The sequence below is a fragment of the Tympanuchus pallidicinctus genome, unplaced genomic scaffold, assembly GCF_026119805.1.
Source record: "Tympanuchus pallidicinctus isolate F22 unplaced genomic scaffold, pur_lepc_1.0 scaffold10, whole genome shotgun sequence".
Taxonomy (NCBI): Eukaryota; Metazoa; Chordata; class Aves; order Galliformes; family Phasianidae; genus Tympanuchus; species Tympanuchus pallidicinctus.
Genome location: NW_026294619.1, coordinates 1,255,540 through 1,270,758, shown reverse-complemented (window position 1 = coordinate 1,270,758; position 15,219 = coordinate 1,255,540). Strand labels below are relative to the sequence as shown.

General features: G+C 40.2%; 1 protein-coding gene across 1 annotated transcript; it reads right to left on the bottom strand.

Moving 5' to 3' along the window:
• Nucleotides 1–830: 830 nt before the first annotated feature.
• On the bottom strand, nt 831–15,195 carry RABL3 (RAB, member of RAS oncogene family like 3). The gene is made up of 8 exons (XM_052666300.1): nt 15,063–15,195; nt 14,687–14,778; nt 13,945–14,074; nt 10,893–11,007; nt 9,290–9,440; nt 7,667–7,738; nt 5,959–5,997; nt 831–3,380 (listed from the first exon to the last, which is right to left on the bottom strand). The coding sequence occupies exons 1-8, from the start codon at nt 15,106–15,108 to the stop codon at nt 3,315–3,317; spliced, it is 711 nt and encodes a 236-aa protein (XP_052522260.1). The 5' UTR covers nt 15,109–15,195; the 3' UTR covers nt 831–3,314.
• Between the last annotated feature and the right edge of the window lie 24 nt (nt 15,196–15,219).

Below are 15,219 nucleotides of genomic sequence, written 5' to 3'. Positions count from 1 at the left end.
AAAGATGAACATAGCTTTTCTCTAGTGACACTTTAAAACTAATGTTCAACCAGTTTAAGAGTGGGACAAAGCGGAAGTGTAGAAGGGATGGGACAGTGAGTAAAGGTAAAATCAATGGAAAAAAAAAGAGCTGGGATGGTTGTCCCACATCTGGATACACATATTGAGCAGGCTAATGGTGCCTGCTTGAGTTTATACCCATTCTAATTTGTCTAATTTATTACTCACTACCCATTCTGCCGCTCTATTACATTTAGCGAGAGAGAAGGTGTTGCTACAAATCAAAATAGGATGGAGTTATTTAAAGAGATCTAAAGTGTATGCGAGCCGTGTAAACGCAGAAACCACAAAATAGGGATAGTGCAATTATCCTAACCCCAAGCATGGGAAAACTATGAAACTTCAGGATTATATTTAAACATAGCTAGAATATGCTAACACCTTTAGTTCAGTCCTGATGAAATGCTACAAGTGGGTAAAAATACTGTGGAAAAAAAACCACATACATCAGTATTTTATCAATCAACCTGTTCTAATCTGGGACCATGAATACTAAAATGCTGTAATCATGGTCAGATGGGTCTGCAATCATTTTTCAGGGCTACTGACAGAGAACACCACAGAAATATAGCCTTTCCCTTTTAGAATTATAATCAAATGACAGCTGTCTAAAGGATTTCTTTGCATTAAAACCAACCATATCAAAATTATGACAGTGTTTATGGCAGAACAGAGTTAAGGGTGGTGCTAATGGAATATTTTCACAACAAAGAGTTTGGAAAAACTTTTGTTCTCATTTCAAATTAAACATACACACACAAATATATATATATAATTCTGTATGTATTTAAAAAAGTAAACTCTTTAATTCCCAGTGTATTGAAAGCACTACAATTTGATAAACAGATACATCAAAGCCATGCCTCCACTTAGTAGATGAGATAGTGAGACTGTCCATGAAGTCACTTGTCAGACCACGCAGCAAGTCAATTCACTAGCAGATGGAAATAACCTGGCATGGACAATAAATATTTGGGAGAAAAATGAACACAGCTTTTTCTGATGACAATTCAAAACTAATGTTTAGACATTTTCAGGCCATCCTGAGTTATATGGCTCACAGGTAGATGAATGAGCCCAAAGAAACATAGCTGGGCCTATAGCAGGAGCCCTGCCCTCAAGCAAACTTCTCTCTCAATCTGCTAACCTCCTACTGCTCGCATACATACTCTACTCTTTTCAGTATTGTTTTCTTTGCCTTCTCTTCTTCTGCCCTAATACTATCTATTTCTAATGTGCTCCAACATCCCAACTGTCATAGCTTCAGTCTCACTTGAGGGACAGGTCCTATGCATGTTTTCCCACTCCTGGAGTGTGAACTGATTGCTCACACTATGACTTTGTTTCTTCTTTGGGGAGCCTCAGGAGAAAGTGCTCAAACACAGCTGAATTGGAACTAGGACTTCCCTACAACATGCTAGACAATGTTCTTTTATTGATTAATTGAAGAGGGCTACTTTGGAAAGCTGTTTCTTACAAATCAAAGACCTGTGCAACTGTTGTTTCATGCAGCATTTTCAATTAAATGTCCTTCCTTACTCTGCAGCACTGCCAATTCTCTTGAAGGAGCCAGAGGGTGAAGGAAAAAATCCTCCTTCCCAGCATTCTTGTCCTACTCTGCAGCTCCTTGGTAACAGGAGGGACTCCAGTTCTGATGACCTTGAGAAAACAATTCTAGCTTTCATTATCAAAGGAGCAGAATCAGACATTGGCACTGTCCTGATCTGCATAGCTCATGGATTATTAGCTATGAGTATTTCAGTACCTTATTTTTTCTGCTCATAAACTAAGCGTAAATATTTTATACACGCACCTGGAAACTTAATGCACTCACGTTAGCACATTTCCAATTTCTGAAAATGGCCTCAGGAAAAGAAAAGTATTCATATTTTTAATAAGCTAGACTGGTATACCTAGCTGTCATTTTTGTGCCTGATTAGTAGCAATAGGCAGCTTTCCATTTATTTCCAGGCAGCTGCTAGAGAAGGGCTGCAGGCAAATGTAATCTGGAGACTGCAGAACTCAGCTCACTGTCAATTTCACACCAGCATTTTACTTTCATCTACATCCATTTATTATTAATCTGTATTTATATCTAATTCCAGCTCTTAGTTAGCCTTCACCAGAGGCTTAACCATTAGCAGTGACTATGAGGAAGGAGAGAAAAGCAAAAGAAAACAATAAACTGCCATGAACCAGGTTCTCACCACTCTACGTAACTGTGGGGAGGTGAGAAACTCTACAAAGCTTGGGCTATTTACAAAGCCAAGAGCAGACAAGGCCAATACACTTTCCACATTCTTAGCACTAAATATGAAAAGGGAACATCACAGAATGTGCTTTATAGTCATACCTCGTTTCTACTTTTTCAGGGCTTTGTATCTCTTTTACATTTCTACCCATTTTAAGGCTGGATGTTCTTATATTTCACATTTTCTGAATCCACTAAGCTCTCAGACTCAGTAAGACCATGACATTTGTTGCATATAAGCACTATACAGAAACCGTACTTTTTCCATCAACTTTCAAGACATCAACCTTTAACTTAACACAAAGTACAAGAACACTCAATTATGAAAAGATAAACACAAGTATTTGATCTACTTCGTCATCTCTAAAGTAAACAATTTTAATTTAAGCAGCAGAATTTGTTTTCCACTTGTGATTTTTTTAGGCTTCAAATCCCTTTTAATCTTTCACCTATCACTTTTATCCCTTTTCAATACGGCTGAATATTATATTTCAGGTGAAACAACACCACACATTTAATGACAGCATTCTATTATCTTCCAGACCACCCCTTACTCGTTCTTACATTTTGCTCACTTGTTTTGTTCATTCTACTGTAAATGAGAAGCCCATTCAGTATCATCTTTCTGTTAGAGGTAAGATGAAGGTAATTCATTGCAAAGACTATCCATAAGTCTCCCAAATGGAGAAAAAGATAACAAATATACGTGCTATGCATGACAGCTTACCACTGCATTGTGGGAGGCACAGAATTTATTGCACACTTTCCCCAAATGTTCCCATATCTTCAGGCAATCTTAAGAAGGACTTCAGGTTTCAAGTTAGGTTTCTGGACATTCTTCCTAATGTCTTTTCTGGCAAAAGTAGCCTCAGCAGTACACCTGGCCAAAGCATGATTTCATTTTATTCTGCTTGACATAAGAATTATTGTCTTCAAGCACCTAGTGGGAATGAGAATGTTGTCAGAAACTCAGAGAAGTCATCTTCCACATCTCTTCCAGCGTTCAGTCATAATGAAGGCTCTTCAGTGTTCCTCCTCCAAATCTCTTTCTTTCCGAGAAGCCAGGAATCTACAGACAAAAAACATAACTTGTTAGAATTAGCAGGAGTTTCCCTCTCACTCATATTCACGTTCCTCTTACTGCACCCACTGCAACAGTGCCATCCTCTTCCACACTGTTCCCAGAATCAGGACTAAAACACTTCAGACTAGTACTAGAAAAGCATCAAACAAGATGTCAAACTGTAGTATGGATCTTTTGTCCTGTAGAGCTCCTTTAGGAGCCTTTAGGCTTTTTTGGCAAGGTGTACAATGAATCCTAAACCCCTTAATAAGAGATTTCAAAGTCAGTATTGTCCCCAGATTCAAACACATAAAAGAATTTCTCCTCCATTCATTCTTAAAACTATAATATATTATCACCACATTCTATTAAACAACTGTTGAGACTTAATGTCTCTAACCTGAGACAGCAGTATGTCACAGTACATTTCATAGTACAGTTGAAAGTACGATGTTACCAGTTGGTGAAAGCTTTGAGAAAACCATCAGAATAGAAAAAGCTGCAATAATGCAAAGGATTAGCACTCTTATTTTTGCAGACTATCTGTATACACTGGTTACGTTGTGACAGTGAGTGCTTACCAAAAAAAATCTACTCAAAACCATCAAAAGCTTCTGCGGTTTAACCATATTTCAAACATTTGCAATCCAGTAGAGCCACAAATCACCCAAAAGAAAGAGACATGCTGCTCTCTAACACTGTATTAGATGGCTGTCCTATTGGTGACTCTTAAAACTGTGTGATTATGATTCAGAATAACTTGAATGTCTAACTTGACATAAGCAGAAACAGCAGAATCAGTAAGCATCCATATTCTCATAGGATATATGAATATTAAAATGGAAGGTGTCAGCCAAGCTTTACAGATCACGCTAGGACAATAAAGGCGTTTGTGGTTGATATGGGGAGAGAATGCAATTCACACTATGAAGTAGACTGATGGGTTATGTAGTTCATTGGTAAGCTGAGACAGCAAAGAGCTTAGCCAAAATAAAAGTCCACTACAGAAACACAAGTTAAATCTAGTCAGGCCTAAGACTGAGGTATTCATTCAAGAATTATTTTATTCAAGCCTGAAAAGCAGTAATCCCTGAGAAAAGCCAGGTAGTTTTACACAGAAGGTCATCTAATCCAAACTGCTTCGGGAATTCAGAAAAGAAAAATGCTGACATTATAACTCAAAAGTAGAAAGACAACATAGCTAAAAAGTTATCTACTTCAGCATTTTCTATATCAAAGCCAATTAAGAGTAACAATTATTTGTTTATATAAGATCTGATTGAAGCCCAGCTACAAGCAATTTGAAACTTATTTTTCTTTTCATCCTGAAGAATTCTATTTGCAATAAAAAAAAGAGCAACAGAACACAAAAGGGATTGAAGAAACCCACTGTAGAAAACCCAGAAAGGCATTCATAAGATACACATGACATAGCTCATTTCAAATACCAACATTATGAGTTTATACTGAAGTCACCCATTCTAATTTGGATTTTGTCTTTAAACATGGGTGCCCACAGCTTAAGGTTTGTTTCAAGCTTTTGAGCTGTTGTCAGTGAGGCAAATGAAAGTAGTCACCAGCAGGCTGCAATCTTTGGCACGAGATCATAAAGAATGTAAAGTTAATCTTTGGTTAGCTACTAAAAATGATCAAATAGGAAAATAAAAACCTTACACCATGTAACAAACAGCACACAATCAGATTTCTGCATTGAGCTATTATTCCCATGAAAGGGAATTTTTCTAGAACTTGAGTAGGAGTGGAGAGGGGAGAAAAAAGGGAATCTTGCAGAACTGAAACAGAAAAAAAGCAAATTTATTTCTAAAAGGCATAAGAACATGCTCACATAAGGTAAGCATTTTATAATTCCAAGTTCATTTTTTCCTGCTCTCCCAAAGGGGCTTTCAGCTCAGTTACACTTAGTAATACATTTCACACTATTTCTGTGGTGCTATTCACCATAATTTGCAAGCACCTCACAGACCTGATGAGTAGAACTTCACTGTTTCCTGCACGTTAGACAACAAATGAGAAAACAGGGGCAATAAGAAATTGAAACGACTGGCCTGTCGAGGTACTCATTTGACTTGTTCTTTACCAACTGTACTGGAAAGTTTATCTAACCATTTAGGAATTAATTAAAGTATGATATCATATTGCCATTTTTTTCCTGCTGTTCCACTGGTTCTATGAAAACTATCCGTACAAAATAAATAATGCTAGTTTCATCTGTGCAAAAAAAGCCTTTTCATTGACCTTCATGACAGCATCTCTGGCTTAAACTTGCAAGCTGACAGTCAGAGGCTGAGAGATTTGAAAGAGATCCTGTTAGCCCAATTTATTTAAACTATGTTAGCATACTTAGATTACTGCTGATCACATTACAAACATTTCAGGTGACAGAAGTCAGACAATTTTCAGCCTAGCCAAAGCAGTTGTGCTACCACAGATAAAAAAAACGACCTCAACTACCAGCATAAATTAGCATAAATTAAAGTCACACAAAGTCCATGTTTTACACAAGGTCTCTACCAGCAGTTCACGACAGTGGGAGAAACAAAATAAAAAAGAAAAAATTGCAAACCTGATTGCCATCTCTTAAGAAGTATCTTTTCTCTATGACCTGGAAAAACAGTGAGAGAATAATTTTAGCAGGCACAATATATGCACAACCTCAGATTTCAACCAATACTTCACACATGAGCAGTGAAACTCATGGCTAACAGGGGAGAGACCTGGACCCAAGCCCTATGCTCTAGGGGTACTGCTTTAATTACAGTGCTTTGTTACACAATGAAGAAGTTGCCACCTTCAATGATTCCTGGTAAAGCTGTCATCCTCAACTTCTATACAGCAAATGAAAGTAGTCCTCCTTTAATAATGGGGGTGATTGGTGTCTCCTTATTGCATCAGAATGAAAGTTACTCCCATCTGTCTCTGCAGGTGCAGTTGCCACAGAAGCTCAATCTGCAGATGTCCACTGTGCAATAGGTGAGGTTTGACAGAAGGTAGCCGTACTTGCTCTCTGAGAATGATTCACAAACTGTCCATGCTGAAGGGCACCTATGCAGCTACCACCACCAGTCTAAGAATCAAAAAGCAATTTGTATCATTTTGTATAACCTGCATCCTCCTCCCAAGAAAATTCAGGCCAAATTTCGTTTCTGAAGAATGATCTGTTACGGGACATCATCTGTTTCACTGTGATCTCTTTGTGCAGGGGATGCTAAGTGCCTTAAGCCAGAGCAATCCTGTCATTTTCACAGTAGGTCTTGATGCTCTCTTGTTGAGGAAAGAAAAGTAAGGTACTAAATTTCTTCATTCCTGAAGTTTGATTTAACTAGGAGCGATGGAGCTAACCATCGTCTATATAGAATCACAGAATCACAGAATGGCCAGGGTTGGAAGGGACCTCAAGGATCATGAATATCCAACCCTCCTGCCACAGGCAGGGCCACCAACCTCTCCATTTAATACCAGACCAGGCTGCCCAGGGCCCCATCCAACCTGGCCTTGAAAACGTCTTGGGATGGGGCATCCACAACCTCTCTGGGCAGCCTGTTCCAGCACCTCACCACTCTCTCTGTAAAGAACTTCTGCCTAAATCTTCCCTCCCTCAACTTAAAACCATTTCCCCTTATCCTGCTGTTATCTACCCTTTCAAAGAGTTGATTCCCCTCCTGTTTGTAGGCTCCCTTTAGGTACTGAAAGGCTGCAGTGGGGTCACCCCGCAGCCTCTTTTCTCCAGGCTGCACAAGCCCAGCTCCCTCAGCCTGTCTTCGTAGGGGAGGTGCTCCAGTCCCCTGATCATCTTTGTGGCTCTCCTCTGGACCCTCTCCAACAGCTCTCTGTCTTTCTTGTACTGGGGGCTCCAGACCTGGACACAGTGCTCCAGATGGGGCCTCACAAGAGCAGAGTAGAGAGGGACAATCTCCTCCCTGTCCCTGCTGCCCACCCCTCTTGTGATGGAGCCCAGGATACCATTTGCTTGTCTTGTAACTCTTCACGTTACCCTAGCTCACTGCAAACCCTCTGGTCTACCAAATGATTTCAAAAGTATACGCACTGTTTTTGCACAGTTGTGAGCTGTTCTTTATTAGTACGTACAGATAAAAAATCAAATGTTCAAGTTGATCACAGATCTCCATGAGAAGACTAGCCTTTGGCCTGCCCATACCTGGCTTGAGTTGATTCAAATTCAAAAAGCACAATGTGAAAGAAATAGGTGTCTTCCATGCTCAAATCACAATGTTCAATACGTAGAGCAGTAAAGCCTAATTTAATTGACTTACCTTATCAAAAAATCTGCTTAGTTTGACAGCATTGGATGAGCCTGCAGCCAAGTAACGAGGATTGGTGCAATCCTAGAACACAAGAAAGTCAACAAACCAAGCACAAGAAAATCAGTGCAATGAAGACATACAAATAGAAATTACCATAACATTTTTCCTCAGCCATGCACATACCACCAATGAAGGGAAACAGTCCAGCTGCTATTATTTCATCTCCAAAGTCATTTGAGAGAAAAATGGATTGAGAAGAAATAAAAACAAAAACCTTTGGTGTTTTAAGTTCAGATAAACCAAAAAGTTTCCTTTTCCTCAGAGTTTTGGGAATGAGAGGTTTGAAGGCAAAATCAATTGCTTAAGAGAAGTAGCATTCAAGTGATTTCAGAGGTGCAGTATCAGAAGATGATACAGAAATAATCCTAGCCAGGTATCATGCAAGGTATTGGTTTGACCTGTGGACCAAAACTCTCCACTCATGAAAGGCATGGAAGCAGCAGCTTTCCTTAGTACTGTCCTTCATCTAGATCTTTGCCTGGAGGGTAGACTCCTTACACTAGAGGTAAAGTCAATTCTACACTGCAAAGTAACTAGAGAATTCTGATTTCCCCTATGCTCTCCACATCTATGTTCTGTCACCAGTTATAAAATCAGCTAATAATTTGTACTGGTCACATGTTCATGTGCAGAAACATTTACACAGCACACTGACAATGTTAAAGACTGTAATGCTTTGGCTGGAATAGAGTTTATTTTTTTCATAGTTGTTTGCATGATGCTATGGTTTGGATTTGAAAACAGTATTGATAACACACCGATGTTTCAGCTATTGCTCAATACTATCTACAAAGCATCAAGGCCTTTTCTGTTTCTTGCTGCTGCGCCAGCAAGCAAATTGAAGCTAGAAAGAATCTGGGAGGCCAAGAAAACTGACTCCATCTGACCAAAGGAATATCCCAGACCACACGGCATCATGCTCAGCCATAAAAACTCTGGGAAAGGAGAAGGAAAGTGGAGACATGAGGACTGATGGTGTTTATCTTCACAAATAATTGCTACATAAGCATGATAAAGCTCTGCTTTGCAGGAAGTGGTTAAACATCTGTCTGCTGAGAGGAAGAAGCAAATGAATTCCTTTTTTGCTTTGCTTGCACAATTTCCACTTTCATGTTAAGCTGTCATTACTTCAACCCATGAGTTTTCTCACTTTTATCCTTCTGATTTCTCTCCCCCATCCTATGGGGTGAGAGTGAGCAAGCAGTTGTGTGGTACTTAACTGCCTGCTGGGGTTAACCCACTACACATATGTATCCATATACAGAAATAAATCATATGGTTATTTCATTCAAAAATATTTCATTCAAAGATATTTTGTGTTGGAACTAAGAAGAGGGAAAACTTCCAGTCATCAATTCCAAGATCAGCAGCTTTATCTAACCCCTCTATCTTTCTACAATGAAACAAAGACCATCATTTCATCACATAGAGGTGTCAGCTAATCAAAACATGCATGACTCCAGCACTACTGAGAAAATCTCTGGAACTGCAATTTTTGTAACAAGTTTTACTTAACAGAAAATCAGAATCACTGCCACATAAAAGAAAAACACTGGTGACAAGGATACTAACCAAATTTATCTCTTCAGCATTGAAATCCTCAGCCAAGAAAGCTGTTCTGGTCAAAACTTCATTACGCTTAGTTTCTGGGATCTGATCCAGCTTAGTTCCTATTACCAGCAGCGGAATCTGGTTATCAGCAAACTGTTCACGGTCATAGTCACTGAAGGAAACAAACATAATCCTGAATGGAGTGAGGGTCATCTAAGTGAGCTTAGGGGCACCATAAGATTCCCCGTTCCTTTCAAATAAGAGCAATTTATCAACATTATTTATCTAAGTGAGAACATGCTGTATGCGCAAATTAAGGCTTCAGCATCTAAGACCCTACACAGAAATTGAAGGAAAAAAGAAACCATGGATTGGATTTCTTCTCTTCATAGATGACTTGCAGGTCAGAAGAAATGCTAGGTAGTTTAGACAAACAAGAAAGAAACAGGGGCTTCATTCAGTATTATACCAGGCACATGCAGCCATCAGAGACTCAGCAGGGAGCAGCATCTCTGAACATCCAAAGTTCTGACATTTTTAAGGCAGGAAAATGAAATAAATCACAACTGTGAAACATTATCCTTTCCCACATTAGATCAAAAGGGCTGCAATAACACTGCTGAAGTGTCAAGTTACTAATTTCTACATTCAAGTAAAGGTAGTTACTACACCCTGAATTCCAGTTTCCATTCCAAGCTTTGATTCAGGTATGAATTATGATCAAAGATAATCTTTATAAAATAAATTATATAGTAATTAAACATCATTACAAATCCATATACCAAGCATTGCCCTTAGGATACCTGTCAGTTTTACTTAAGACAAGCTAAAGTGAAGTAATTTTATGAGTAAGAGCAACAACTTGATCAAGTAATTGGTAGGAGCTGAACATCTGTCCCTGAAGTGAAGGTTTAGAGAAATCTTAAGTTTGCTTAAATGGAAGCCCTCCTTCCCTTCTCCCACGTTTCTACAGAAGCACCTGTGTACCAGCACAGGCAGATAAACAATGTAATCTACCCACAAAAAGCTGCCCTTTATTATTGCTTCTCTGCTCATGCATGTGGTTTATCAATGATTTGATAACCTCCTTGATTATGTATATAACACACAGAGAAACAAGAGGACATACTTGACAAGTTGCTAGAAAGCTTATTATTAACACATTCTTTACATGGAGTTCTTTAAGCTCTTTTTTCAGGTACACTCCTGAAATGACTCCCATCCACCCAAAAGTGAACGCACTTGGTCTTGGTGCATTCAGGGGAAGCCCTTCCAAACAGAGTCATGCCATTCCATGACACTTACTGTACAAGGGCTTTGCGTCTCTTCAGGTATCAGGGAATGAACACAGACAGAGGCCTCAGGCAAATAAAGGGCACGGTAAACACCTTTTCCCTTAAAGCAAGGTCTCTTCTATGCAGTTTGGGAATCTACTGAGAGAATGGCCTCATCAGCAATGCAAAAAGAAAACTCCAGTGATTTTCTTTGGTATGTCCTCATTTTTTATTTCTTTCTTTAAATTCCAGCCACATCTAATTTTGTGTGGTTTTCACACTTTGGGATGAACGAAGACTCCCACAGCAGCTTAGAATTACTGTGCACATACTGTGTGTTTTCCACTCACCCGTTTGTCACCAGAACTCCTGTTGGAGCGACATCTCTGTTGAGTGCTTCCAAAGACCAGCGATATAAATTCTGGGATGATTTCTTGTTGGTTAAGTCATGCACTAAAATTATCCCTAAAGTGAAAGAGTAGGCAGCAAGATGTTATTTAATGATGTGTGTCTTTTTCTTATCTTCACAAAATGACATCTGCAGGTCCCCAGATGTCTAACAATGAGGAAAGGGAAATATAACCAGTTTGGTTACAGTAAATAAGAAAACCAGAAAATATTGCGATGCAACAGTTGCTGGGTTTTTGTTTTTTTTTTTTTTCCCTAAAGTTGCTTATCAGGAATTGGATAAGAACAAAAAGAAAATCTCACAAAAAAGGGAAAAGAACAGCCACCTCAGGATTTAATCTGCAAGTGGCTTGCATACATTCTCTGATTCTGCTCTGCCTAGTCTTAAGGATACAGAAACTCGATTGCTGCAGCAGAGAAGTCATCCTTTTTCTGCTTTGCCTAATTAGTAAATGTAACCATTTTTTTGGTCACACCATCTGAGAAGTCCAAAGGTTCTTCCTCTGTTTTGAAGGGTTTACACAGCGCTATTGCTTTCCTGCATTTTCAAGAACTGATGCCAAGTGCTTGGGGAGGTATCCACAAGAGAAACTCACAGACTTTTACAGTCCACTAAATGGCTGGTAGAAATATGAATGAATACGATTTCATGTATTTAAGCTTCCAGCATTTTTCATCACTATCATCTTTCACAACGTAAAATCAGAGAAAGGAAAATTGCCAGCCAAACTTCCTAGCAGTGCTATTAACAGACACCCACTTCTGATAACCACAGTTCCTAACTCCATTACCAATTCCTGCTAGCAAATTTCTTCTATTTATTCACACCTTCTGAAACCTGTGGAATGTTCCCACTTCCTCCAGACTTTAAATCGTAATTAATTCAAGGACCAAATGGCATAATATCCTTATCAGGATTTGTTTTAAACACATTTAACAGCACATAGGTGTAGAATACTAGTCATTTTATCTTTTACCTTAATTCCTAAAGATGCCACCCACTGTACACACTAAGAACAAACACATTCTCCACCACCTCACATTACTGTGCACATAGACTCAGTGCTATGAGATTTCCCATCATGTCACAACCATATCCTTATTTCAAAGCACTTATCTTAGTAATTGCAGGAAAAGACAACTCAACCGTCTGCCCACCTCTAGCGTAGGGAGAAAAAGCATGGCACAATATAACTTGGCCTGTGTCAACAGATTCATAGGCACTGCTGCATAATCTGTGAGAAACATACTCAACCTCCAGACACTCTTCCCTAGCCATGTTTTTGATAGGTTGGTTCCCTTCTCTGCTTCACTGAAAGCCTACACAGAAAGCTGCACCAGCAGAGAAGACAACATCAAAAAAGAGCGAGTAGGACCAATGACCACTCAAGGAAAAGTTCCTCCCACAAAATGTCTGCAAGTCACGGCCTTGCTGCCTGTTCACTGTCCTAGACTATCACAATCCACACATCAGATGCAGGAACAACCAAGCTGAAGAGCTAAGGTAGACTAAAGAGTAAACTGTATCAAGCTTCAAAGTACCCAGGTCTCCCTGAAAGCCAGCAACCAAACACCAACTGTCTTTTGAAGCTCAATAAGGTGAAGCAGTCAGGCAGAAGGAATGCATTAATCTTCTCTTCTTACATCAGGTGAGAAGCAATCTGTGAGACAAGCTCTAGCAATGGAATTTGTTTAATGAAAAAAACCCCAACAACCCAAAAACCACAACAGTGCCAAGGCTAACTACCAAAGCCAACAGTTTTCATATGCAAGCTGGCTAGTTATATCATTTGGGCAGTAAATATTAATAGTTTTATTTTAATAACTTCATCGATTATAACATACTTAACTTTGAAATTTCATCACCTAATGTGCTGTTTTAGGATATTTCCAAGTCTGACCTATACAGGCTGGCATGCCTGCAAGTTAAGCGTCAAAAAGAACTCATTTTTTTTCATGTACATTAGAAGCTTATTTTGAGGCCCTTGCTTTGAGGACACAGCTCAAATCAAATCTTATTTAGGGATGTCTGGCTAACAGTACAAGCAAGAGATACCTGCATACAGTTATCCCTTTGGAAAGGGGAAAGAAATAACTGATTAAACAATCACAGAGCAAAAAACTGCTTACTATATAGCTTAAAACATTACTGAAGGCTCTCAAATGACGAGGAGCAAGAAACAAGAGTCAAAGTGAGAGAGATTCATAAGCAGATGTTAATCAGGTATATATATATTTTCAGTGAACTATCCTTGGATGCCAAAAAAGTAATAACCGAAATGCAATCTCTTATTTGCTACCTTAGTGATACGGATGAACCACCAGATCTTTAAGCCAGTATCTCAAGGGAACAGATGCCATCCTTTCAAATGGCATAAAATGTAACTTTCCACCAATCTTGCAAGTTGCAGATTCAACTACTACAAATCACTTGACAAATTAAATGAGCAGAAGGCAAGATGGTTATCAGAATATTGCAATTTTATGGGAGAAGAGTTCAAGTTTGTCATAGTGGGATATAACTATCAAAGATCATACCATAATTTCAGGTTCACATTTATAAATTCAAATAGCTATTTCTGCACTGTAGGTTTTGGAACTAGACAGACATGAAAATATAAATTGTATATCTGCACATACATCAGGCCTGGAGAGGTAATGGCAGCCTTTTATGTCTGCATGCATAGCTGAAAAGGACATCACTGGAACACTGCAAAGATTCCTCATTGCGCTAGCTGCATGAGACTGAAGGGGAAGGCTGATGAAGCTCATTTGTACAGGTTTGCCTAAAATACCTTCCCAGTTCAAAATTGAATCCATAAAATTCTAAGAATGCTAGTTTTTTTGATTTTTTTCTTTTCTTTATAAATATGCTGGAATCAGAAAAGAGAATGGAACAGTCCTCATCTAGCCTTAAAGGAGTCCTGCTCCAGAACCAAGAGAGCTCTCAACAGAAACAAGTGACAAAAAGAGATTGATACCAAGCAAACTTACCATTCAGTGAGTTATAAAATACTGCTCTTGTGCTTTTCACACTAGTGGCACTACCCACTGAACCTCCAACATCCCACAGCTCAATATAGTACGTCTTCTCTTCTGGAGTCCCTTCTTTGTAGTCATGGATCTAATGGAAAATTCATATCATACACAATCACAGCATCAGTTTCTGGGCGTTAATCTGTACAATACAGCTCAAAGGACTACAGCACTTGGACAGAAAATTGCAAATTTTAACAGTGGCAGCAATTTCAAATCTCTCAAGTGGAAAAAGACTGGGTGGACAGTTAGGATATCAGAAAATGCAGGAAAAACTGATGAAAGCGTTCATCACTGTGCTGTGAGGATTGCACCCAGGGAGTCAGTGGATAACCTCATCCTCTGCAATGAGCAGGAAGGGAGACATCACACCGAGTACCCTCAAGCTCAAGGTGAGAGGGAATGGCCTTAAATTGCACCAGAGGGGAGGTTCAAGAGGGATAATAGGAAACATTTCATCTCAGAAGGAGTGGTGAGGCAGTGGCACAGCTGCCCAGGGAGGTGATGCAGTTACTGTCCTGGAGGTGATCAAGAACCGTATGGATGGCACTGAGGAATGTGGTTAGTGGGTGTGGTGGGGATGGGTTGGGGGTTAGACTAGATGATCTTAGTGTTGTTTTTTTTCCAGCCTTAGTGATTTCTGTGCTTCTACAACGAGGTACCAATTTTTCCCCAGAGCATTTGGCAGCCCAGCACCTACTCGCACATCCACCGAGCAGCCCACCGTCCAGGACGGGTTTCCCAGCACCTGGTTGTGGCACAGGAGGTGCACGAGAGAAGACTTTCCGACACCTGCAAAGGCACATAGAGGACAATGTCGGTTAACCTGGCTACCGCACGACAAAGGGACCAACGGGGACCGGGACAATCAGCCCCAGAGCGGCGGTTAACGGCCAACTCTTAAAAACCCAGCGGCCGGGTCTTGCGGGGATTCTTCCACTCAGGCAGCGGCTCACTGCGCATGCGCCCCGGCTGCGGGTGGGGGGCACGGGAGAGAAGGGGGGCGCCTCAGCCCCGCGCTGTGCGCGCGCGCATCCTGCATCGTGCTGGGGGAGGGGAGAGGGGCACGCACTCACCGGAGTCGCCCAACACCAGCACCTTGACCCTATCCAGAGCCGCCATCTTAGTCTACCTAGCAACAGCTCCCGCGCGTACCAGCCTTCTCGCGGTGCGCTCAAGCGATTCGCTGGCTGCTCGAGCGAGAGACGCGGCGCTCGCTTTCTATTGGCCGAA